This window comes from Hermetia illucens, chromosome 1 (genome assembly GCF_905115235.1).
Source record: "Hermetia illucens chromosome 1, iHerIll2.2.curated.20191125, whole genome shotgun sequence".
NCBI lineage: Eukaryota > Metazoa > Arthropoda > Insecta > Diptera > Stratiomyidae > Hermetia > Hermetia illucens.
The window spans coordinates 196779707-196806955 of record NC_051849.1 but is presented as its reverse complement, the minus strand read 5'-3'; the positions used below and the strand labels follow the sequence as shown (position 1 = coordinate 196806955).

Genomic DNA, 27249 nt, shown 5'->3' with positions numbered 1-27249 from the left:
GTAGGGTGTTTGTCGGTAATTGGGTCATAGTCGCGACTGCTACTCTCATTTTCAAGGCTTGCGTCTATTGTGCACAGTGCATAAAGTTAACAATTTACTGGTTGGGTTCTGGCCCATAAAGAACGCCGCATTAAAATTTAAATATTTAGAGCCATCATCTTTTGTCAGACAATCTAATGGAACGAAATCTTTTTGTGTTTTTCAAATATCCTGGATGAATATCCTGGATATCCTGGATGCTTTATTGTTAATCTATTTTGTAAGCAGGCTAAACTCCTTCCAGCAACGAACTCTTTCCTTGTCTTTAAAAAATTATCCAATAATACAAGAAAATATACAAGGAGCGTACTATGATCTATTACCATAAACAAAAATCCTACATGAATCCTAGTCACGCAATGTAATCTATAATGACAGGGTGCGGCATGGACTGTATCTTCCTAAAGTATAGTATGTTTTCGTTTAAAATATGGATATTAAAATTACTTGGCAGGAATTAAATATAGATTCATTGGGGAGAGGGTTGAGAAATATTCCAAGGAGCTAAAATTCTCTCAATTTTTCTATCGACAGACTATAACCCATCAATTATCCATTCTTTCTTTCTTTAATCTATATTGCAAGTCTAGACAACATTAACTAGACAAAACCTCGTTACTGCACAAATGATATAAAATTGATTATGACCATATCATTTGCATGTCGAACAAAGTTTTTTTGAGTCACTGAATCCTTGACACGTTCCCTTTCCGGTCAAGAAACCGATTCGTCTTGAAGCTATTTTGTGGCCTTCAGTTAGCCTTCATGACATTTGTATGCATGTTCTTCCGAAGGAGTCAGACTGGGCAAATTATCTGTTCGATATATCTTAGTTTTGTCTGGAATTATCCTTACGGCAACTTTCCCGACAGCAATTATAATAAAGAACAAAGTTTTACATTTATTTGTACGAATGTTTGTCTATCAACTCATTTAAAGAGATTTGCATGACAAAACCTTATTTTCGGTAAAAATAAGATAGTTAGAAGTTAGTATGCAAAGGGGTGAGGGGGAGGAGAAGATAATACGTAGTTTGTCGATTGTTTAATAGAACTGAGAATAGAAGAGTTCGTGGTTTGTGACTAAAAGTTAGCTTGGTATCATAGCCTAACAGATTAAAAACAATTTAACCAAATGAACCAAGAAAATCGTAGAAATTACTTACCTATTTCGGTAGATAATTTCAAGAAATCATACTTATCAACAGATAAAGATAGTTTTGCGTGCTTACACAGTTGTCATGATTTGGGAGAATTAAAATTATCTATAATACCCTATCATGGAATAACCAAGAGATACCAGATTGTCTGTATTTTTTTCTGGGGTCATTGAAGTTTAACGGAATACTTATCCGTATCTAGCTACTTTACATATATATGTATCTTTTCCACTTATAATCCATTATATCAACCCAGACAAGAGCGTATATCGAAGAAAAATGGAAACTCTTCAAAAAATCTTTAGAAAAAGCCGCAATTCAGTTTTCTACGAACGCAAATGAGTATCTAAAGCGAAAACAATAGGCAGTCGTCAGGTTTTGCGTAAGATTCATTGAAAAGAAATTTTCAAGTTTCCATAAATGAGTGCATACATTGATATAAATAAGAGTGAAAGTGCTACGACACACATCTATGTTGTTTTCTAGATATAATAAAAGATATTTTAATTCAAATGGTAAATTGCGTAGCTGCTTTCTTTTCAGTGAGAAAATATATGTGAGCAAAGTCTCCATTAATGGCAGAATGAAGTAGTTAAGGTAGTTAGCGAGTATAGAGATGAATCAGGTGGAAATAACCATGCGATAATGCTGAAACGAATAGTAAAAAATATTTACAGGTTGTAATGAATTTTGTTCGATTGATGACATCTGGTGGTAGGAGAGAGGCAAAGCCTCTGAGCACTCAGACCTTAGTGGTCCATTGTACTCGATTCCCCCGTCTACCGGAATATGCCGGATTCGTTTATGTATCACAGGATTTCCGTTAGTAGAAGTGATACTACCCGCTGCAGTTGTTGCACATCAGCACCAAAAATCTGATGTAGAATTTAGAAAATTTTCCGTGAATTCCGCTTCCTCACTACAAAGTGGACACATATTTTCTTGGATAATTCCTATTCTGGACATATACCCAGTTACTGAAATATGGCCAGTCAGAATGCCCACAACATTTCTGCAAGTCTTCCTGCTTTTCGACAGAATGAACTTTGCATTATGTTTCCTTGGATCTGACAGGAAAAGTTTGGTGTGTCTAGTAAAATTAAGGCTCAGCCACCTGTCATTATGAGAAGCTTGTTCCCAGCTTTTGACAGCAGCATCAGCCAAGGCTACTGACACCTCAATTGCTGGTTCCAGTCCGGGCATGGAGGAAGCCTTTTTGCTTAGGCATCCAATATTTCATTTCCCTCTACACTACAATGACCGGGTACCCTGAGTAATTCCACCGTATTAAATCTAGAAACACAGTTCAATCGATTTCTACATTCCTGAACGACTTTTGAAATGATTAAAGTACCACTCAACGCCTTTCAATCGCTCCTCAATCAATCAAGTTGCCGCCCTTGGTATCGGATATACTTCAGCCTGAAAGACCGTTGTGTATTGTCCCAAAGGAAAAGTCCACTTCTCGCTTTTATTCGAGAGGTAGACTTCGGTTCCAGAATCATTTTCAGTTTTTGAACCATCGGTGTAGAAGACGTCAGAATATCGTGACACGCATTCCTTTGGGATTTCCTAGTTTTCTCCCCGTTTCAAGATAACATCATATCCTCTACCAAACAGATGTATGGGGATCCGGGAATCGGAAGGCATTGCGAAAACTGGATTTAATTCTCCCAATGACTCTTCCAATGCTGTGTATTTTTACACACCATTCCGAAATCTCGACCAATAACCAGCACAGCCACATCATCCGGATAAAGAGGTTGCATTGGCAAATTTCGCACTTCGTATAGTAGTAAGTTGATCAGCATACTCCACAGAAGTGGCGATAGTACACCTCTTTGAGGGCAGCCTTTTATCGCTTCTGTTGTTAGGTAACGATCAACACCCACCTCAGCACACAGTAATCTCTGTGTTAGCATAGCGTAGACCCACTTTATTAAAGTTTCATCAACACCATGCTCTCTGGCGGCATCGCCGAGCTGTCACTGTCAAAAGCCCCTTCAATAAACCCCCCATCGCGTACTCACCCTTCGGAGTAGTTGCGTCCTCTATCATTAAAAACAAAGAGTTAAGAGCAGACTCACAGGACTTTCCACGTTGGTAAGTATGTTGGCTTTCATTTAGTGGGTGCAACCTTAGCGAATGTGACGCTCAACCAGCCTCTGCAGACTTTTCAGCGAAAATGATGTCAAGCTGATTTGCTTGAAGTTCTTTTAATTTGAATAGTCATTTTTCCCAGGCTTTGGTATGAAGACTACCTTCACCTCCTGCCAAGAGGAAGGCACGTAGCCCAGATAAGACATACTCTAAAAATATTTCTCAGAAGTTGCTCTAAGCAATGCTAAGGAGGATATAGAACTCCTTTAGCATTGCTGGGTAGATGCCATCCATGTATTTCCAAGAGAGTGTTTATAGACCTATCTCTGGAGTTCATGCAAGTAGCATCCGGTTTTCTAAGAGAGTCTAACTTGACCGGCTCATCCTTATTAAGGACTCTGCACAGGCTGGAAGTCTCCCTTTCACATTCCAGTTCCTCACAGTGTGCTCTAAAAGAGTCTCGTTTCGAAGTTTTACGAGCCTCTTATATTCACGCTGTGAGTTTCGGAAGTTTAGCCAGTCTTCATCTTTATTTAGAAGTCATCCTGAGTCTTTGCAGTTCTCGGTTCCATCGTGAAACCGTTTTACCACATTGGCCTCGGGAAGTAGGACAAGCCTCTTCAAAGCATTCTAAAAGTGTGCGATTCAGAGTTTCCAATTGATCTTCTATCGTCAAAGGAGTCCTTAGTCACCTAGGCAGCTCAAGAAGTTCATTGAACTTTGTCCAATCCGTTTTCCTAGGATTGCGTCTTTGTATTACAAGTTGTTCGCTTGCAAAAGTCAGACAAAATTCTGAGTAACGGTGATCTGAGAGTGAGACTTCATCTAGCACACGCCAGTTTTTAATCAACTCTTACTTTGAAGTGCAGATGCTTGGGTCAATTTCTTCACTTTTTGGCTTCACGAACGTAGGGGCACACCCTGCGTTCGCCGTCATCAGACCAGCTGAAGTGATAAAATCAAGCAGCTTCTCTCCTCTAGGATTGTATTTGCTACTGCCCCAACAAATATGCTGAGCGTTCCCATCACAACCTATTAAAAGTTCAAGGCCACTTGCCACACTACCATATCCCTTAGTTGTTTTGTCGGCAGAGGAGGGTAAGTAACCAGAGGCAACTATAACGTTTCTCCTCTTACAACAAGGTCCTGGGAACAGAATTGTCTCAACATGGCTACCTCTAACAATTTTACCATCAGAACGCAGGCTCTCGGTCTCGAGGATCTTTCATCGAAGAAGATCCTAGTCCCCTTGACTGATCCAACATCACAGATTCTGTTAAAGCGAACCCACGGCTCTTGAACCAGAAATATATAAGGACGGTCCTGCAACTTTGCCAGTCTTGTCGCCAGAAGAGGAAGAAACTTGGCATGCTGCAGGTTGATTTGACTAACTCTTATGTTTGTAGCCATAAGCGCAGTATAATATGAAAACCGCTGCTAACTGAAAAGCCTGCTGCGTTCAATGTGGGTCTCATCGGGGTTACCAGCTTGTCTTCATCTTCCGCCGAAAGTTCCGCTTTGTTGCATCCGATTTCTCTGGATATCGCTACACTTGGTGATGTAGCAATATTCATGTCCTCATTCCCAAGAAACTTCGCCTTCTTTCGCAGTGCCTTCCGTTGTCGTTGGCTAGAAGCCCTCCCAGCTTCACGATGTCCGGGCTGCATGGGTTCGTCTCCACATGTCGGCGTTAGACCAGTTGCGTCCACATTCCGGGCAAAGGAGGAAGACGAAAGTTCTGACAGGCAAGCCAGTAGTCCTTTTTCCTTTGCGGCTGAAGTTTCCTTCTGCTGAGCCATTCTCTCCCGTATTTTAGAAGAGTTAGGCAACAGTGTCACTAATAGGCAGGCCGTAGTCAGGTTTCCAGTTCCTCTCATCATGGGAGTTGCTATACTATCCTTTCTGGTTGACCGTGCCGGTGTCTGGATGTAGGTTTTCCACTGAAGTGGAGAGCCTGTCTTCCACAGATTTCTCCGTGCGGGAACATGAATTTGATGTGGCCTCCAAAATCGGCCACGACCTTATTTCTCAAAATCGCGGATGGATTCGAAGTTTGTGACTTCTTACCGCTTGGAGAGTTCCAATCCTTTGTTTTCATCTTCATGTGTTTTTGGATACCCTTAGTGTAGTAGTAAACTACCGCAAGCTCCCCCACCACGGCAAGGTGGTGTCCGAGGGGGAGGATTAATGACATAGTGCGGGTGTAAATTACCCTTGACGTCGGGTAAATAAACTGACTGACATTTATGGATCTCTATTAGAAAATAAGGCTATACGTCCCTTTTATTCATATAATGACGTTATTATTTCAAGTTCTCCGAAAATTTGATCTATATTGTAGTAGCTATAACAGCCGATACTTCTTAATAAGAGAAATCTATACGGTTGACATTATACAAGCAGTGGATTTTCGCCTCATCCTTCGAATATCCATGCTTCAGGTTGACTCACAAAAACGGATTCTCTAAAACCCATCCATCAATAAATTCCATTCTCTCCGTCCTGATCCAATAACTCTCTCCCTCCCCACTCCCTCCCACATTTACCTCTACCTCAGAAAATCAATATTTTGAATATCAATCAATAAATCAAGCCGCATATCATACAATATCATTCATCTTTCTAATTTTCCAATTTCTCTCGTTCAATCTCGTCTATTTTGTTCGTATATTTTCAGAATTGACTATAAACCAGAACGTGGTATCTACGATCTGCAAATTCTCAATGCATCGTATAGTCGCGATAATGGACGTTTTGAGTGTCGTGTTAAAGCGGCCGGTACAGGTGCCGATGTCCATCAGGAACATTATAATTTGACAGTTTTGACACCACCGCAACCACCACTGGTTGCACCTGGAATCAATGCAATCGCCACGGAGGGTATGAAGCAAGAGCTGACATGTAGTAGTATAGGCGGCTCACCGGATCCAACAATTACGTAAGTATCATTTTGAGCTATCAATAACCCCCGAAAAGCTTGTACACACTTTTTGTGTGTCCTATGCACCCTTGTTCGCTTTTGGGATGTGAAGTGCATTGTGGTGAAAGGTGTTCGTTATGGTAACGAAATTGGTTGATTGAGGTTGATTCACTTCGTTGAATATTGGAAAGGATACATCTTGTATTACATTTTCATAGTTTCGAAAGTTTGCGAGGACAATGTGTGCAAAGTTATTCAAAAATGTAGGGACAATTTTCTAATCAAAATGTAGGTAGTCGTTAGATTACTTCAGACAAAATTGAAAGGATACTTCCTATTTCTTTTGTTACACCTGACGTTCTAAAGCCTACCGAGGATCGACCTGCAGCCAATAATTTACCATAATCATCATCAACAGCGCAGCAATGGGTATCCGGTCTGGGCCTCCTTTAATAAGGATCTCTAGACATCCCGGTTTTGCGCTGAGGTCGACCAATTCGATATCCCTAAAAGCGGTCAGGCTTCCAGGCCTGCGTCATCGGTCCATCTCAGACAGGGTCTGTTTCGTCTTCTTTTTCTACCATAGATATTGTCCTTATAGACGGGCTGTATCATCCTCATCCATACGGATTAAGTGACCTGCCCACCGCAACCTAACGGAATCATTTACCAGCGCATTCAAAAATTCAGAAATAAGTCAAGACGCTTGTATTTCAATCTTTCCTTGGCAATAAAGTATCTAAAGGTAATTATAAAAACGAGGTGGTTGTTTCCACAGAGATGCGAATCTAGAACCAATCACAGATTGAAAACTAATAAATCCAGATGATCTCTAAAAATGTCCGGTCATTCCTAAGTTTAGCCTCGAGGGTTTGTATTGTCAAAACCCTGATTAGTTGATTTGGAAGCTTTATATTAAGTGCAATTTGGGGTAACACATTCAGATCAATAAAAGAATTATCCGGAGAGTGACGAAAAGAAGAAAGGAAAGCAAATTGTAAGTATAAAAATATAGAGCGATAAGAGATGTGCTTGTAGTATCGTTGTCTTTTATCGAGTAACCGATGGAATGGGATCACCTTTTTGGGGAACCTGGGGAAATTGTTTTGGAGGTGGAACGTGGATTCCTCGCGGATTCCTAGCAGTGCATATTGAATTAATGAATTAAGTAAGGAGTTTTATCAGCGTGAAGTGGTTGTTTCGTTTTTACTCTTTAAGTTGGTGAAATTCATGTGAAGAATCAAAATAAAAGCGCCGAGCATTGGATTAAGAATGTGAATAGCCGAAATTTGCACAGATTTTGACATAAACTTAACTTCATTGGGGAACAAAGTTAGATACCGCAAGCAATCGTCTTATCGCGGTTTTTTTAGTGAGCTTTCCGAACTGCAGTATGATAATTTCTTGCTAACCACATGGACCTTACAAGAAGGTAACTGATTGCCAAACATCGAGGATTAATCCTACTGGAAGCCTTTGCAAAGCTAGATTTTGTACTGGTCAACTCAGTGATTTTGTACTGGTCAACTCAGTCCACCAGCATCAATTTACACTAACAGTAGGCTCAGCATGGTAAATACAAGACCTATCAAAAGTCTCTATCAAACTGAGAAGTACGGCACCCGAGTTGTACAGCACAACTCCACGCTTGAGATCTGAAAGGCTCTGTCCGCGATGTGGACGTAACCGCAACCCCCATGAATCACTAATTTAAGGCCAACTCGGTTCCCATGGTACCAGATAACCTCTGGTGACGCTTCGTTGTCGAAGCTGTTTAAGATGAGCCACCATGCAGACTCCCGTCTGATCGCCTTGGTGCATTCACCTATTGCATCACGACCAGCAATTCAATGCGAATGCAGCATTTCTCCGTGCCACCCCTTAGTGGTTCCTCTGGGCCACTTGGTGTTGATTCAGTCGACAGGATTGCTACCCCGCCTATCTCCTTGACATCTCAGAGTACCAAGATTTTTATAGTCGCGTAAGTGCTTATTTTGGAGACAATGTAGGAATGACAACCCACCGCACCGAGAGAACAGTCAAATCCTTCGACTCCTATGCTTGTAATTGTTCATGATTTCTTGTTGGGATGTATGGGGTCCAATTTTTTTACCGACAATGTGTGCATAAGAGCCCCAATTTAGCCTAAATAGCAAAGTTTACAGAAATTCAAGATATTATTATAAGTGTGGACACGATTTTTCAGTCCTGTCTCTCACTATGATTAAATGGTTCTTGTTGTGGACGAAAACGCTGGTCGTCCTTTTTTAAACAGTTGGGTGCCTAGCTCAAAATGAGGGCGTCGTAGATCGAAAGGAGTGGGATGAAGTTCCTCCTCAATTGGTCAGATCCGTTACCAAGTGAAAAAGAACTCAGGGCACCCATAAATCCCTGAAGGATAAAACCAGTATGCAGCTACAAATCATAGACATAGATAAATAAGAAGCCAGGAAAATGTAAAAAGAGTGCAAAAGGCTTAGTAGGCCCGATAAGAAACAAAAGCAGTTGGAATATTTAGCAATTGTTGAGCTAACGACCTTCGCTCAAAATATTGACTAAGTAGATGCCAGTTAACTATAGTCTAATTGCGATTAACTAATAACAATAGATTGATAAAATCATTTCCAAATAGAAGTTTGCACAGAAAGTTGCACTTGAGAAAGCGATCTTGACACCAGTGTTCATTGTCCGCTCGCTATGCGAAATGTTGCTCGACTGCTAGTCCCGCTTCCTCATCGGCCTCGTGGACGGCCGCGCGCTCTTTCCAGTTGTTGGCGCGTCTGACGGTAACGTTGCATATTGACTTAGTTTCTATCCTGTCTGGGGCGCGCACTCATTGTTCGTCGCGGACAGGGCTGTGAAGCGGGTGTTAAGTACCGCTCTGCCGTAACAATAACCCCCAGCTCAATCCGAAGGGTCTCGGCGAGAGAACCCGTGACAAGACTACTTGGCCGATCGATGCGGTGCCTGCCGGAAGAAAGGCTTCCGTCTGTCAAAGGAGATCGTCTTGATCATGATACCGACGTCCAAATTCCAGATCCTTGTATGGGGGCTCTAGTGAGAGCAGATAGCAGAGGCGGCTTTAATTTGGCAACGACCTCCTGTAGCAGTCCCAACAATCCGCTCGCTCCAAGACTACCTTTCCTATCGAGGACTGCGTGACCGGGGAGTCGTAGGTTTTTTCCATACGCCAGATGAGCAGAGCTTGCATCAAATTCTTTGTGGACGGCTGGACGTTGTCCAAGTGGATCGAAAGGCAAGACCTGCGACCTTGATGGATCATCTCGCACCATAATGGTTACTTTCAGTGCCCGATGCCAACGTTATCCGCTGGCATTTAAATCCTAGCAGCTTTCTGAACTCCGAGAAGAGAGTAGATTGGAGCTGTATTCCATGGTATGTGATTATTTCGCCTGGAATAGCAAAGCGCGAAATCCACTCTCAACAGAGGGCTTCAGTACATGGCTGCATGATAATGACCTTCAGCGGTATTGTCTCAAGCCATCTCGTAAACCGATCAATGATCGTACTATTTGCAGGCATGCAAGTCTTTTAAAGGGCCTACAACGTCGCGTCGTGTGTATGGTGTGGAAGCGCTTTGTTGGCTTAGGCTACACTCCGACTTCCTGCCTATCATACCTCTTAGTGACCGTCTGCTTCTGGCATGCGATCCACTCTCTGGCCCAAGAATTCACGTCGTTTTTCATGAAATGCTTGCTGGAGATTAGACGGTTCGTTTTCTGAATATCAGAGTGGGCGATCCTTACGAAAAGCGGCCTGCCTTGAAGGAAAAAACGAAAGTACTTGATGTTCAGATGCGCGGCTAGTAATTCGCGATCATAGACGCTCCGTTGAGTGTAATTCAACTGTATTGAGGAGAAACTCAACAGCTGCCAGCTTTGGTTCACCATCTGGTGAAGAGCAGCGCCTACGATGTGTAAGGCATCGACGAACACGGCTAGGGGTGCAGCCCGTTGAGGGAATCCCGAAAGTATAGTGCCCATCAGATGCCGCCTAGTGGTTTCAAATGCTTAGACGGCTTCTGGTAACTGTACAACTTCCTTGGTTGATGGTATACTTTTAACATGCGCGAAAACCCATTGAGGTCTTTGACCGTCTTAGGCATTGGAAAGCTCACGATCCCTTGTACCTTATATGCCGTCAACGATGCTGGAATGGCCTAAAAATATCACCTTCACAACGTTAAGAACTAGGTCATTGTCAAGGAGGCTTTCAAAATCGCACTCAAGATCTGCCAAATGCTCGAACTCGCTGGAAGAGGCGGCCAGAACATCATCCCACTAAATGAACCAGAAGTCCAAGTTTTGTAGTACCGCATGGATGAATCCGTGGAAGGTTTGTGCCACATTGGATCGACCAAAAGTTGTCTGTATGAACCCGCAGAGTTCGAAGATGTGCGAAATGCTATGTTAAGAATATCTTCTGGAACTACAGGGACTTGATTGTAAGCCTTGGGAGGATCCGAGGGAAGAAAACACGACAGTTTGCTAAATAATCTAACAAGGTCGCTATCCGCCATTAGGCTTGAGGTCCGGATGGGGTGAAAATGGCGAAAGGCTACTGGAAGGTTTGCGTAAACCTTGCTTAATTAATGTGTCGAACTTTTTCCGCGCAACCGCGAGGTTCTGAAGTGGTATAGGACCTACCTTCGAGAAGATAGAAAAGCCAGTAGTGTTGAGCGCACATTAACTTAGCCGGGCACGCTCATTGTTCGTTTCGGACGGGCGTGAGCGCGAGTGTGAGCGTTCAGTGTCGCTCTGTCACATTAAAACGGGAGGAGGAACACGTTGAACCAGACAGAGTGAAGTAAGCAAGTACTCAGAATTATCTTTGTGCGTCAACTCAACACTGTAGAATTCACCAAGAAGAATCGAATGTATTTCTTATACTGTTAACTATCTTCTTGGTACGCATTCTTAAAATAATATCTACATCGGAGATGCAGTGACTTTTAAGGAATGTTTACTTTTTTAAGACAAATAAAGATTCAGAAAAAGCCGAAGCTGTGGTGAGAAAGATGCAAGTTTGGAGACGCAATATGCAACTTCGCTTGGCTACTTCTTTAGGTATATTAGTTACGTTTAAAGTAGCTGCAGCTCGGAAGATTTCAAAGCCATTCATAGCATTTTCCCTCTTGAGTAGCCACAGTTGAGTCTTCCAGTTTTATGGAGCAGTTCCCCAAAAACTAAGGGGACATAGATCTGGCTGCTACTAGTGTTCACTAGTTTACTACTCGGTGTCTAGGGGAGGATTACGTAATTTTCTGATGACATTATGCCAAATCTGACTTAGAGCCGGTAGAGTATTTTCATTTTCTTGACACTATCTGATGTGTGCATTAGATACTTCGTCCTCAGCCTTTGTCCCTTTCAGAAGCAAAGTCGGCTCGTGTTCATAGGTTTTTATTTGTGAAGAGCTTGTTCTGGATCCAGTAGCGAGGCTTTCCCATCACCATTCAGTGTATTAAACTACCGTTTTTTCGGTCGTCCTTTTAGTCGTCTCTCATAGACTTTTATATTCAGACCAATCTGGGCAGGTGAATTCTCGTTAGCATGAATTATGTGGTCATACCATCGAAGACGCCTTTCACACAATATTTTCATGATCAGTGAAGCCCTGTATCGATCGCGAATATCCTATTTTCAGATGCGATCATGGCGTGCTACTTCACTAGTCCATCGCAACATCTTTGGCTCCATTATCGCGAGGCGCTATTCATTGTCTTTTATAGTCGGCCAACACTCAGAGCCGTAAAAGGCGACAGGGCGGACGAGACTGTGGAAAATTTTAGATATGGGGTGTCCATTGATACATCGAGCACAAGGAACACCATCTGTGGAATGCCCCTTCATCCAGGTTGCGCAAATGCGTGAAGCCATTTCCTAACGCAGTTCACTATTGGCTGTGAGTTGGCTTAGCATTTATTGTGGAGGAGGATGTAAAGAGGTAGGCTAGGGATAGCTCACAATGCATTTAGAGGAAAATCCATCTGCAACCATTAACTAGAATTCATTGCCATTCCCCAGCTCGAATATACCTGATGTCGCTGACATTGAAAAAGTAAATCTTTTTATATAACAAACGAAACGATTATCTGAAATTGATTTTTTTTTAGTTAACTAAATTCTTCTTCCATTTTTATCACATATTTCTTTTCTTCTCTTTTCATGTCACTTGCATCCCATGCACACACGTACTGTTGCTCTGGATCCATAGATGGTATCGGGATGGTAGCAATATACCATTGGAGGCGCCCCTAAATAAGGGTGGTTCACGAGATTTGCAGACAACATCGACCCTATCTATTGTTCCAAAACGTGAAGACGACGGTGCCAAGTATAAATGCGTTGTTTGGAATCGAGCCATGCCGGAGGGCCAACGTTTGGAGACAACCGTTACACTTAATGTTAACTGTAAGTTATTATTCATTCTAAAAGCCAGAAACGTTCTTAGTGAGTAAGACATACATAGCTTGCCGGAGATATTTCGAAATTAGATAACTTCCAGCCAAATTAATAGTGGATATTAGTGAAAGGATTAGGACCATAATTTTTCGAATGTATGCTCGTCTACGGAGGGAGAGTAGTCTCGGCAGACAACACGTTTATCAAAAAGGACCTTTATTGCTTGTAAACTCGAAAGCCAATTATACTGAGTAAAAATAAAATAGGTCAACCTGATATGGTTGTGACGTATGAATCCAATTTCACCCGGGGGTTCGGTGTTAGATTGATTGGTCTATTGACTGGCATTTGCTACGGAAGAAACCCTCATCAGCGGCATTTATATTATTTCCTGAGAGCATGTACTCTGCTGGAGGGTGCTGAGAATAATCGGAATTCATGTATCCCTCAAGTTTACCATTTATCGATTGTCGATATCGGATAATGAACATCGAAATTCATATAATTCAAAGTTTTTCATGCCCCAGGTCTTGATATTTCCTCAATATCTTTCAGGAAAGTTCGAAGCATTGATTTCATGCGGTCCTTCTCCTTTACAAATTCCTGACAAGAGGAGAACTGTTTGAATCTGAGAATAAGAAAAAAACATCCTGGAACATTGGAACATAGTGTGGCAGTAAATTTGTAAGATATAGATTTTCCTCGCCTGCACGATGAGTATGCTGTGCGGCAGAAAATTCTTAGTACCTAGTCGTTGCCGCATATTTCTGTCTATTCTTTTTCTGTCCTTAATTTTCCTTCTTCGTTCTGGAAAATTTTCTGAATATTTTCCTCATAGATACTCATTTTCCCATAAATTTGCATAGAATGTCAAGATGATAACGTACCTCTAACTTCTAGTTATTTGACTCTCCCCTCTCTCTCGCTCTTTCTCTGCCTCTCGAACCAAAAATTGCTGGTTCCTCTCTTGGAAACTTAGCTGGGTTAAAGGAAGTTTGTTGTGGTATGTGCGTATATATATTTTATTTGAAATAGGGGATGAATTCCATCAGTGAGATCTAATCAAACATTCGCAGTAGAATTCCTCGATTATGATGAAAGTTTATCGTCTATAAGTTACGACTTTTCAAAGAAAATCAATTGGAAAGCTAAAGAGATACTTGGAAAATGTTTTCTCATGGACCTACGTGTAATCGAAATATATAGAGAATGCAAATAATGCAGAAAAGATATCTGCAGTGCGGGTTTTGTGTCATGGAGAGAGTGATTTTGATGCGTTGTCAGTTACTGTCTGGCCGCATCAATTTTATGAATTCTCGGCCATTAAATTTTGATGGCCGCTGATGAGATTAGCTGCGGTTCTAAATTGATCTTTCGTAAAGAGTCGACTTTAGAAAAGTTCCAAAGATACTGCGTCGTTACAATTTGGGCTTAATGTGGGGTTAGCACCTAACCTAATTGCAAATTTTATTTTGCTGAGGACCAGATATGGGGAATAAACTTATCTCCGGTGAGTTGATTTACAAGTTTGGTTTCTTAGCGCTTGCACCTCAGACTAGAGTAGTAACTCCAGCGGTTCAATTATTTCATGCATTATACTTGAAGAACAATGGTGGTTTCGATCTGCAGCGCTGGAAACTACAAGTGCACTCCGCAATTTTCTGCTTTGAGCTGTGGTAACACTACGCTACGCCTTTCATTTCGGTTGCAGTGTGCCGGCAGTCAAATTGAATCAGGTGGTTTTACTTTTGACCTCAAATGATATTTTTTTCGGAATTATTCGCTGCTCATCGGGTAGAAGTAAATCCATGATCAGAGGCGAGGGTTTTCCAATGGACATGGAGCTCCTTCGTGAGGCCAGAATGAAGAAACTTATCGACAAAAGCAGGTCTGTTATGGTGGGTGGGTAGGTATCATGTAATGAGCGCTGTTATGAGAACAAGGAGGCAGAGTTTATTCGGCTCGGATCTTGAGAGCCAGCCCTTAGCATTCACCAAGGAAAACAGCTCTCCCACCCTGCAGGTAGAAATCTTTCTGAGGTCCCAAAGAATGGTTTACCCAGTGTCCGTAGCCTGACTCTAGCTAGAGCTGGACAATCGCAGAGGCAGTGCGTGAGGGTCGCTCCCCCCCTCCCCTCTTCTCCGCAGCTTCGGCAATGTGAATTGTATGGTATTCCGAGCCTGGCGGCATGGTTCTCTATGGGTCGCCGTAATCTTGAATGCATTTGCACGCGTCTGCCACAGGGGCTCTCGTGATCGGGCTGGGTCGCAAGCGAGCCAAATCTTCCTTGACTTGGCACAACTCATAAGCCTTAGCCATTTAACGCCCGCGGCTGCTAAGTAGTGCGAGTAGACTCTGCCCTTGACAGCCGCTAACGAGAAACCGACTGTGCCCGCCGAAGGGCCGAAGGTAGCCCCAGTAGCACCTGCACACGCGGTTCTTTGAATCCTATTAAGCTCCGTTCTATTATATTTTTTACTCAAGGCCTGCCACCGTACAATAGAGCCGTACGTTAAGATTAGACACACCACAGTGGTGTTCATCCGGAGACCCATCCTTTTCCGTAGACCCCATTTTTTACAAAGATTCTCTTGTAGGGATAGAAGGGTGTACAGGCTTTCTTAATCCTCAGTTCTATGGCCAATCTCCAATTTAGTTTTGGATCCAGGATTACACCCAGGTATTTTACATTGTTTTGTTCTTTGTTCATTCAGCCTGTCTTGGTGGTGAATAGCACCAGTTCCATTTTCGTTGGGTTAATGCTGAATCCACATCTTGCGGCCCACAGGCACACCTTTCGACACGCTCCTCCCACTAATATTACCAAGTTGTCGGGATACGCCATTACCTTCACCCCGCTGTTGTCCAAAATTTTGACCATCACTGTTAACCAGAGCATTGAAGAGATGGCGCCTCCCTGGGGCGTGCCTCTGTTTACAGCTCTGTTTAAGTGATTGCCTTCCAGATCCGACTGGATTATCTTGGCACTTAAAATGGATATAATAATGCGTAAGATACCCCTCCAATCCAATATTGATCAGGGCTTCCTTGATGGCGTTAGTACTAACGTTACGTAACATGGTCTGTTATAAGATTTCGGAAGGATAGGATAGGATTTCGGAACGCAGACCTTTCTTCTTTTGTTTTATTTTGTCTTAGCAGAAGATACGATTTGTCTCTGGTGACGAAATCCACCGAGAAGATCGTTCCTGGATTCTGCTGCAGCCTGTCGGGGGAAAGTCGGATTCGTTACGCCTTGTTCTCGGCAATTTTGATCGAGACTTTTACAGGGAATCTCCGTACATGCACGTTGAAAATTCCGGTTAATACTCGATCAGTTCAGCTAATCAGTTATGTCTGAACAGTCCCCAGTTAACCGGTGGCACGCGCCATTGGAACTGATTAGGAGGCCGGTGATCGAATGAAAAACGTCTCGGGCTACCTGTCAACACGAAAGGAGATAAGGAAAATCGTGACTGACAGGCCTGCCTGATCGTAGATGGCCGGCTTTAGATTTCTATCCGTTTATCCGCTCCGTAAAAGGACTGAATAATCAATCCTTAAGTTACCGAATGCAGGAGATTCGTCTGCTTTTTTGTCATAAAAATAGGTTCTTTCTTAAGAAACTAGTCCACTTGACGATAATGCATCGAAGTATGTTCATCCGTCCCCTTCGGATTTCAGTGATGCATTCATCATTTGAAGATACGAGGTATGTCTAGTAAACTAGGGAGTTTAGGGTCCCGGAGTAAAGACGAGTTAATGAACAGTGGTAGGTGCTTAATTTAGTAGGATCCTCCTAGGGCCAGAGCGGCGTCATAAATAACTGCAATTTCTTTTTGGTACATCTCTCTTTCCTTCTCGTCAGTCATGAAGATTATATTTTGGTGAAAGCTGGTCAAAACTTCCGGAAAATTTTTAGAAGTTTGAATTCTCCCTATGGGTAATGCAGCTGCCTCCCTTCTTTTAACTGAATTAACCGTTACTTCGGGTTCGTAAAGACTGGATGGATTAAGGAAACTGTCAACCTTCTGTGTTGATAAAAAATGTAAGGACGTTTCTGCATTTTTGTTGCCGAATGGAACTGAACGGGGATCAAAACTGTGTGGCCAAAAATCCTTCAAAATAAGAAACTTCTGAATAAAAGCTGGGAAGATCAGTGGTTTCTACGAAAATGTGACGTCAAGATGAAATTACAGAGCAAGGAATCTAACGGAAAAGATTCACCAGTGATTGTTCATAATTCAACCGCACTTCTAGATCCTTTCTCGTAATCTCCAGTCCTAGTCCCCAGCGAGTACTTTGTCTCTAAAGAGCAAAAGTTACATGTGGCCGGTTGAAATTGCTCAACCAGGACGGTCTTCGGTGGTATGGTAGACCAGTCTTTGGATAATATTCTGAATGCATAGGTAAGGCCCTGATCCAATATGGATTGTTGAGCCAACGATTATTATAGGTAAGTAATGAAGTTGAAAGCACATTTACAGATACCACTGAGGTATACCTAGGTACTTGTAGAAATCCGATTTGGTCATATCGAGCTAACACGATGTTAAAGTTACCAATGTTATTTTCGACGCACGACTAATTATATATGGCTGCCATTCACTCCTAATGGCACAGCGCGTCATCCTATGCCCGTACACCAACGTTTCAGGTTTGCCGAAATGTGTACAAGCTCCCAGTAGGACATCTTGGTCAAAGGCGACCTTTGTGAATAGCTTTGATTTGATACCAATTTCGTCCGAACTCATGCCTCAATGTATTAGTTGCGTATAACAGACTTTGAAGAGGGTTGTCAATTACAACGTAAGGCTTGAAATACCAAATCATTCCTTCTAGCATCAGTTAGTAGCCATGAAGCGAATTCAATCTCATAAAAACCGGATGGGGTCCAATGAATTTTCTTGGAAAATGCCTCTCGTATAAGAATTAATTCTGAGGTAATGTTATACTAAGATCAGCACAGAAAGAATTATGTGCGACACTGGCATAACTACTGCCAGAAATTTTATTAAAGACGTATTTATACAGTATAAACGGCTCAATTAACAAACAATACATATTCCAACCAATTCTTCGAACTATTCATGGTTGCTCGAGTTTCCTCTGTGGTAGCACGTGTAATTTATACCCAAGATAGCAGGATGACAAGTGCTTAATCGAAAACTGCATTGCCTGGACGCTTTATTATTCAAGCTATTCGTTAAATAACCTGGAAATATCCTACTGGTTCTTTGCGGACATTGTATTCTGAGCACGTCTCGAAAGCCGCAACTGATTGCATACCGAAGGGTCTTGTTTCCACCCAAGGTATGTCATATTTATACGAGGTTGTCATTGATTCTTACGCCAGGCATAGGACTACACTTTTGTCTCATCCTTGTTGATTCCTTCCGGAGCTTTCTGTGAAGTTTTTATTCCTCTACTATTTTACGCCATGTATTTCTGTGTTAACTTACTCGTTGACTATCCTATATAGTGGATACCAATCCATGGCATTGTCACTAATAGAATTTTCGTCCCTTACTTAACAAATGGCCTATTCATTGCTGTTTATGCCTTCTAATCAATACCTGTATGTTAACTCAATTTTTCGTTTGACATTTTGATGCGCCAAGGTAGTCCGATAATTCGATGGGGGCACTGAGGAAGGCTTGAAACTTTCGAGAAACAGTGCCGATATATTCCTTCTAAGCTGCTTCGATGTAGCAAAACAGAGAGAATATTGTTGTCGGAAAACATTAACCCGACATTGGGCTAGTAGCTCATACATTTTCAGAGTTTGGAGTATGGCGAATTTGGTGCTGTTAACGCCGAACCAACGCTAACCAAATCTACAACTTATTCTATACCTTCTTTATTCTATCCATAATTGTTGATAGAAGAATGCCAGGACACATGTCCAATTCTTCTTGCCTCCTTCAAATTCAGAGTCATTTAGTCAAGGATAGCGATATAGTTGGAGTGTTTGAGTAAAGACGTCATGGTCTATTGCCCTTCAGGTCCTCCGGTCGGAGCAACAACAAGAAGAAGAAGTATTAGCGACAAAATGACGTGCTGTCAGACTAGCTTTGAACTTCAAATTCTTCCGATATTTACCTCTATACCAAGCAGAGTTTCAAATTTGAGCTCGTCTAAGAATGATCCCCTTGGCTACTCAAACCACTCAGTGCGCTGTTTAGTCTTTACCGTGGATCCAGTTCAGAAAATCCCACATATAATTCTTCCTGAATCGCTGCGTTCAAAGTTCAACCTAATAATCAAGAATGGTACTTTGGCCTTTACTGATGTCCTTGACGCTGCCGCTTCTACTCCCATAGATTTTGGTCACTAATTTCTCCAATGACATCTTATTATACATGCTCCCTGGCCCCTGGGTTGCACGGTAATGAATGATAAAATGGGACCGAGCTTCAACCCGCTGTGTACGAGTATATTATATATATTCGACCAAGATATTGGCAAAGCGGCTGTATTAGGTAGGAATATTGTTCTGGTTTTCTTCCCATCTTGATTTTGGAGTACCCCTGAATTGGTGATTTCGAGTTCGTGCTGTCCATGACGAGAACTCAACTGAGTCCTGAGTCTTATGACGTCCATCAGTTCCCCATACAGGATATGACTTTTTTTCCACTTCGCGATATTACAACGTATTTTCTACCTACTCCGTTCTCAATTATTTTTTCAAGACAAACTTTTTGTCATGTCTTCATCTATCAGAAGGCACAATGGTGTTTACTCTCTCAGGTTAAGGCTTTTTTCTTGTTCGAATGATGTTCATAAATACCTATAGAAGGTCTCCAAAATAGCTTCAATGCGTAAGTAATGATCTTTTCCTCGCATTACACAAATATAACCGAGCCCACGACCCTAATTTTCCCATGTGGTTGTTTAAGCAGGAGTATATTGTTAAAAGCCTCGTTACGGTTTGTATGTCCACAACCCACCGTCCCTACCTAAGTGATACTAAAAATGTCGCTCCAGAGGCCTTGGGATCTTTCACATAGATTTTTATCTACCGGCTAAGATTAAGTTTCTTCTTCTTCGGCTGCATAATTCCTTATAATTTCAGCCTTTATAGTGGGTTTGATAGGGGATGGCCTAACACCAAGTGGCGGCCCTGGTCTAACCATTGTGGAGCCATATCCTTGGGGAGCTAATTTGTTAGTCTCCAGACACTTTATAAAGTTCACTCCGATACTCCTTTGCTTTTAGTACTAATTGTATTGCCTGGATAAAAATTTGTCAAATGAGATTCCCTTGGTTCCGTCTAAAATTTTCAGTCTGGACATGTTTAGAATGGAAATACGATGATTAAAAATTTCTGTTTCTGCAAAAAGGTGGCACACGGAGCATAGCACATCAACCACATCCAGACATCAACACTACCGATATCTGGTCATGGGTTTTATCTTAATTTGACTTTTACGAAAAGTCCTAAATTCTTCGTCTGTTCTTCGTCCCATTTTACTAGACTATCTCACTTATCGCCCATGATGTAGTCGTGCGAGCCTCGTCGACATACGTCTTCGTTTGAGGTTACATTTGAGCCCATAACCGTGACATCATAGAAACTGAAGTTGATGAAGCTGGAGCTTTTGAGTGACAGTTTCGGTTATTTTCTATGTCCTTGGATTCAGCCAAACAATGTCCTGTCTTATGAGTGATATCGACAATTTTAGACGAATTTTCCGTAGTGAATCCTCTTCGGTCAGTTAAATGAACAAGTTGAAAGTGTACGTTCAGGCCGGCCTGGCTGACAGGCGGGATTGCGTCACGATGCATAAATGACTGTGATTCCGGAAGCGATATGTGAAATAGAAATTTTCTCATTGTTTCAGATGCTTAGTGTCTGGAACTGGTTGGTATAAGCGGCGAATCTATTTTCGAAAATTTCATACATACCAAATTTTTCAGAAATCCGTCCTGAACTCAGTGGAAACTTTAGAATATTTTGTTGATTGCTGAATTTATTACTTCAACCTTTGAATCTTGGTCACTGACTGCTACTGCAATATCATGACGTCGTACATGCTACACGATAGCACGTTAGATTGTCTCTCTGGAAGTGTTAAAGTGAGGCATCCAAAGTTTGACTTGTAAAACGCTCACGGGTTCTCCAATCCAACAGATGCGAAATCATGTTCTTACAGCGCTTGATGATTTTGGGGTACGCAATATTTGAATTGGCGAACATACAATATTTTAGGAACTGGATTGGAATGGTTCCCGAAATACCAAAGGTGAAAGGGTTTACTTTTCTACTTAAAACAAACTTGAATTACCGCATATACCGTATTTCCGCAACTATTTGTCCCTTTCTTCACATAGAGAATCGCTTTCTTAGGGCTGATAATGGACGGATTACGAGGGAAGTATAGTCCATACTGATGTAGAACCCAGAGTAGTCCAAAATTTTATTCAGTATTACGCTTCTGTTGCAAATAAATTGAAAGGCATGGAGGACCTGTGCTGTAGGCATAATCGCTAGGTTCCCTTCGGACGCGGATTGATTTGAAGACCACTTCACCGCTACTAGCATGGCGATATTGGTTGTGCAGCGCAACTCAGTTCTTGAGTTCACAAGGAGCACTGCCCACAATATGGGCACAACCACAACCAACATGAAAATCCCACAATGGGCCCAATTGCAAATAACCTGGTTGAGAGTCCATCTTCCAGGAAATCTCCTTGATCATATCTTCTCAAAAGGCCATCTCGATTTTCATGGCACTAGATCACCTCCGGTGAGGCTTCGTCGCAAAAGTCTCTTCAGATTAATCTGTTGTAGACTCGGATCTGATCACCCTCCGTGTGGGTACGTAGGGACGGCACTCACCAAAGGCCTCACTGGAAAAATTCTGGGACTTAAAATTGGGTACTGGGGAATGTTGAGGGAGTGGAATTTTGAACATGGTCGTATACCAGAAGTGTTTATTTGTGTATCCTTCGATGGGTCGTTACTATGTGGGTTGCACGGATTGAAATCCCGGCCTGTATCTGACAAGGGAATCTTCGATCCTCTTTGTCATTCACTAAAATTCATAATGAATGAATCTTGAATAACGCGGAGGAAGGGTTAGACTTCGAAGGATATCCAATTATCTCGAGTAACACAGAAAGGAGGTCCTACCTTGAAAATTACCTAACGTGGAACCTAGACCCATCAGCCCACTGAGTATCAAGTATGCATAATAAATTTGAGAAATTTATATGCGAATCTCCTATCTTACCTGCGATTCCACCCATAACATTCTCCGCGTCCAAATGAATCATGAATAAAATCAAAATTTAGATTGAAAGCAAAGTAGAATTCAAATTATTCAGAAAGGCATCAGAAAATTGACTCAAATAGCAAGTTCGTTTACAACGCATCACTCCTTCCAGCGGGCATGCCTTTCCTTCTCAATTTATTCAAAATCCTTTCTATTCAAAACATTGAAATTTTAATCAATTCAAGTAGCGCGAAATTACATTAAATCCATTTTCCATAAGCTTTCTCTCATGTTCCTTTCTACTCAATGTACTTTCACCCGCCTCGTCTCCCAGTCTCCCAGCACCATACAATTTTGCTATTCACTTAGCTAAGTAAGCTTCCGACAACTTCAGTTTTGATTTGTATACTCCCAATCCATTTCAGGTAGGATGCTCCCATTTCACCTAAAAGATACTTACGTTTCAAAGATATCGGAAAGACAAGTCACTCTGTAAGCTATCATTTCGATTCGGTGTCTTGCCTTTCTTTTGCACTTGAATTGAAGGATTTTAATTGACGTTCGAAGAATTGGTAAATTCCTTAATACCCTGACACAATATGCTGGGATAGCTGGCATAGCTGGCATAAAAACACCTTAGAAAGTTGATTTTGTCTGAGCTTCATATTTCAATTAAACTTTGGCCAGGGCAATGCAAAAACCTTGTCATAGGAAGTCATTTCAAAGAACAATTCCATTCATCAGGGTTGTGCCACCACCCAAAGGATAATTTCACTTTGGAAGTTTCCTACCCTGTTTTTGTTTTATCCTTTCTCTCGCTGTTAGCACTGAGTGACAGACCGAGAAAAAGGATATGGGAAGGTGGGCGAGAAGATTGTGCAGACACACCAAGGACATGAGAAGCGTTGACTCGGCTGTGACCTAGCTGTTGTTATATAAAAAGGAACTGCCTCTTTCTGTTTATTCAGCTTCTGGTAAGGTACATTCTCCAAGATTGCTTTCATTGTCAGTGTTACCGGAATGGCAGGAGTTTTTGTCTTACGATTTGCGTCATTCTGTAGAAAGTTAGGTAGGGGTAAAAAAATGAAACATTTAAGCACTTTAGAACATTCATTCAGGGCATATCATCGTTTCAGCGCTTGTGTATCTTGCATTCTTTATTATCGACATTGTCTGGCGAAGTATCAGAGAGTGCTGTCAAATTATCCGTGTTAAATGACTCGATGACCTTTTCATGCTTCATTCTTTTCTTTGCATAAGCCTGCAGAAATCCATGCTTTCGGATTTCTTTGCTGTTTTCATGGAAAATCTTAGAGAATGGCGGCGACAAGTGATGGAAATATGTTAACCTTTTGGCATCCTGTCGATTGCAGTCATTGATGAGGATTCTCTATCTTCAAGAATAAAAAGATAACAATTTTGTCTTGAAAATTGAGCCCAGCTTATTAAATTTTCGTTTATTTACGGTCTAGACGATTTTCCGGAACTACGAATTCGACAGAGCTTTTTTTCCAAGAGAAATATTATTTTTTTTTTAGATTAGATAGTCCTTTTTTTATTTGAATTCTTCAATGCTATTAGAATAATTTCAATCACAATTTATGAAGCAGACCATTATTCAAAATAGAATGTATCTCGTCTGGGTTGATTCTAATCAAATTCAAAATCTTTTCGTTGTGCCTGAAATTGCTTGAGAAGCAGCCGTTTCAGTTGAAGTGTGAAGTGTTTATTTTAAGGATAACCATTGATAAATTTTATCGTTGGAATTTACTTAACCCAAATTTGTAGGAGAGAAATGTCAATGCTAATTATTTTCAATATAAGGTTGACAGAAAGGACCCTTTCTAAATTTGAATTTAGATAATTAACCCCATCGCTTAGTTATGTTCCCTACTTTTCACAGTGAGTCCCTGGTTGCTTTTTACTTTCAAAATTGTCAAAGATGATTTTGTAATTATAAATCTGAAATTCTCTGCCATTTCTTGATTGTCATCTACAAAAATTAGGCATGATATGCCAAAATAATCGTCCAGAAAATTGTGTACAAGTGGAGTTGGCGATTAGTTGGTACCAGAGGAAAGAGGCTCCTTTAGATGAATCAAGAGTGAAGACAAACAATTATTCGCATTGCCAAACTGAAAAAGTGAAGGGAAAAATTACCGAACTCATCATCATCATTAACGGCACAAAAATTGGTGTCCGGTCTAGTCCTAATTTAACAAGGAACTAAAAAAATCACGATTTTGTGACGAAGTCCATCGATTCGATATTCCCTAAACTAATGAAATTCCATCAACGGAATATGTAATTGTCAATTGTAGTCCTAAATGAGAATATCATCTTTCCGGCAGGCATAATTCTTAGAAGAGAGCCATCATCCTTGGATTTTGTCAATTTATTGCTCCATGTTGTTATTGTCACTGTCATCGAGGCTCTGGAGTCCATTCTGGGCCTTGACCATCACAGAGTGTCAAAATTCTGGAGCCTTTGATCACATCTTCCTACATACTCTTGAATCCAAACGGTAATACACGGTCTTCCCAGATTGAATCTACCAGTACTTTGTGTGATTACCTGGTGTTGTTTCTAGCTATCAGTTTTTTTATGGGAGCCAGAGTAGTTTTTCTGCCCTGAGATAATAAATTCGTAGGTGTATGAACCAACTTCCTGCGGACGTGTCTATTCGCAGGCGGTGGAGGCAGTGGGTAGATCACATATTAAGGAAGGGCCAAATTCCATTGCGGGTTATGCTTTGCAATAGAACGTACTACCTCAGGATGGCGAGCGAGTGGGTCACACCAGAGTAAAGGAAGAAATCGAGCTTTCCGGGAAATCTTGGAACGTTGCTGTAGTTTTCATAATTTTGTTGACCTCAGATAATAAATTTGTAGGCGTGTGGACTAGCTTCCTGTGGACGTGTCTATTCGAAGGCGGTAGAGTCAGTTGGTAGGTCCCACATTGAAAAAGGGCGGAAATTCCATTGCGGAGCGAGTGGGTCACACCAGAATAGAGGAAGAAATCGAGCTTTTCAGGAAATCTTGGAACGTTACTGTAGTTGTCATAATTTTTTTGAATCCTTGTATTTCATTCGCTGTAATGTCCATACGCCTTCTCCCTTCGTACCTCTGGTTCGTTCTTTGACAAGGGGATGTGGACATCGCCTGTAGTGCTCAAATCTTTCGAAACTACTGTAAAATATTTGCCCTAACGTAATGAAACCGTATCTGGAGCTTTGGGACTCGATAGTTTGAATATGGGTACTTGTGTTTCGGATTATATGATATCATGCGTCTTTTTATGTCTTTAAAACCATTTATTTATTTCTGAGTTTTTGTATTCTTTCGGTGAGCTTCATACTGTTACTTGCTAAGAACTCCCAAAAACACCTCACCTTCCTTTCATGAACTCCAAATTTTGCAAGTCATTTCAGGCGGGTCACGCTTTTATAAACAATCCGCGTTTCTCAACCAGTTATCATGCTTTTCAAGAAAGGATTACGTTCTTTGTCATTTATTCTTTGCGTGCATCAGGAATCCGAATATCAATCTTGTTTTCGTGTTATTTAATTTTTTTGCAATAGCGTGCATTGTGTAACCTGGGTTGGTTTGATCACTGCCACGGTTTTGTCATGATTGATCTCGGTAAGCCGTCGTGGCCAAAGGGTAATTTTAATCGTCCAATATCCCAGCGTGGAATTTTTTAGACCAATTTTGGCATTGACTTCTTTTGGAACGTTGTCGAACACAAACTTGACATCATTTTCACCGGCTCTACCCGCGTTCCTACCCTTTCGGAAGTAAAATTTTAAAATATGATGACAATACACAGTTGGGTTTTCCATTTTCCACTGGTTTACAAATTTCTAAAACTCCACCGAATCGCTCAATTCTCTGAAGAATGAAGCTCATACCCTCACCTGTCAAACGACATATGACAAATATATATACGAAGAACCCCAGCAGTACCTAAACCGGACCGACTATCGTTTGCAAAAAATGAAATCAAGTTTTACTCCATTCATTTCATTGAACTAGCCTAAAATGACAACATAAAGCTCAGCATTCAATTTTGCCTACAGTTTCAGCGAACAAGATCGCTCCTGAAATTGAAATCTTAGGTTCATGGACGTCCTGAGATGCACTTCATTTTCATAGAGCTATATTGTGGATTGCCGCATTGGGACAAGTTTTAAAAAATGTTTGCGTTGTTACATTGGTCTTCGAAGGGCGGGATTGCAGATGATCTATGTTAAATCGTAAGACCGATATCATCTTAAGCTATTGCGTGATCCAAACATCATACCACCTCTTAACACCACAACATCACCGCATTACCTAATAGAGAAGTGGTGATATGATTACTCTTGTGATAAGTAATGTTTTCTAATGTCCGCTCAGAGGTGATATTACATTAAAGGACATTACTAAATACCACTGAGTACTACTGTTAATATATTGCTCGATACCTCACTCTGTTCTTCTAAAAGATAAGCATTATTCTTCTTTTTGGCATGTTAAGATGTTTTACTACAAGGCTTGTAAATGGGAATCTTTTGTATCTTTTCTTGTCTTGCATGAAGAAATAAAGATATTCATTACCTACTTGGGGCGTACATTTTACGTTACGAATGCAATAATCACAAGGGGTATCATTTTAGTGATAGGTAAAATTTGGTAATATCGGCTGCCAAGTATACTATGTAATATCGGTGACACAACATCCCTAGTACGGTTATGGTAATGCAAGATATTGTTTGTGATGTTACTTTTGGATATCTTTTTTTTTTTTCAAAAGGTATTGTGTTATCACATCATTTACTAAGGTGATGTTTGGCACACTGCTTAATGATGAGCCCTACGAAGTGAGATAGTATAAAAAGGATGTGCTCGGCGTTTCATTGGGGAATATCCCTCCAATTCGCCGTTGCGACGTGGGGTCGGTGAGATTGATTAATGGAAAAATATTCAATCAAAGCATTTACTTATTAAAAAAGGTCAACCTCTAATAATGGACGTGAATTTTTATCCTGTAGCGGCGCAGTCAACTTTCTTGTGAGGGCCAAATATAGATGGCGTATTGGCAGTGATTATCGTGATTATGAAGCGACTCAAAAAAAAAAAGAAATTAAGTAAGGGGTGAAACTCGTAGACAACGTTATACTGAAAGAAAGATGGTTGAATCAATAACGAAGGCAGTTTAGCTACTGATTTTGCCGACTTTGGCTTCATACTTTTTGGAGTGGTTGAACGCCGACCCGAAGTACCCGCACAAAAAATCTGTATCCCTTACTAACAGCGTATGCCGGTACAGTTTGTTGACGAAGTAAAGTTAACCCTTTCAACTAATCAAATAAAATTCCTGGCGCCTACGGAATCTTAAACGAACGTT

The 27249-nt window shown here is 41.2% G+C and overlaps 1 protein-coding gene across 2 annotated transcripts in view; it reads left to right on the top strand.

Annotated features, from left to right (window-relative positions):
- Positions 1 to 27249, top strand: part of LOC119649636 (hemicentin-1) — a 577621-nt gene that overhangs the window by 366842 nt on the left and 183530 nt on the right. For both annotated transcript variants that reach the window (XM_038051886.1, XM_038051895.1), the window contains exons 3-4: positions 5976 to 6236; positions 12456 to 12652. In XM_038051886.1, coding sequence (XP_037907814.1) covers positions 5976 to 6236; positions 12456 to 12652 — 458 coding nt within the window. The remainder of the gene's footprint in view (positions 1 to 5975; positions 6237 to 12455; positions 12653 to 27249) is intronic.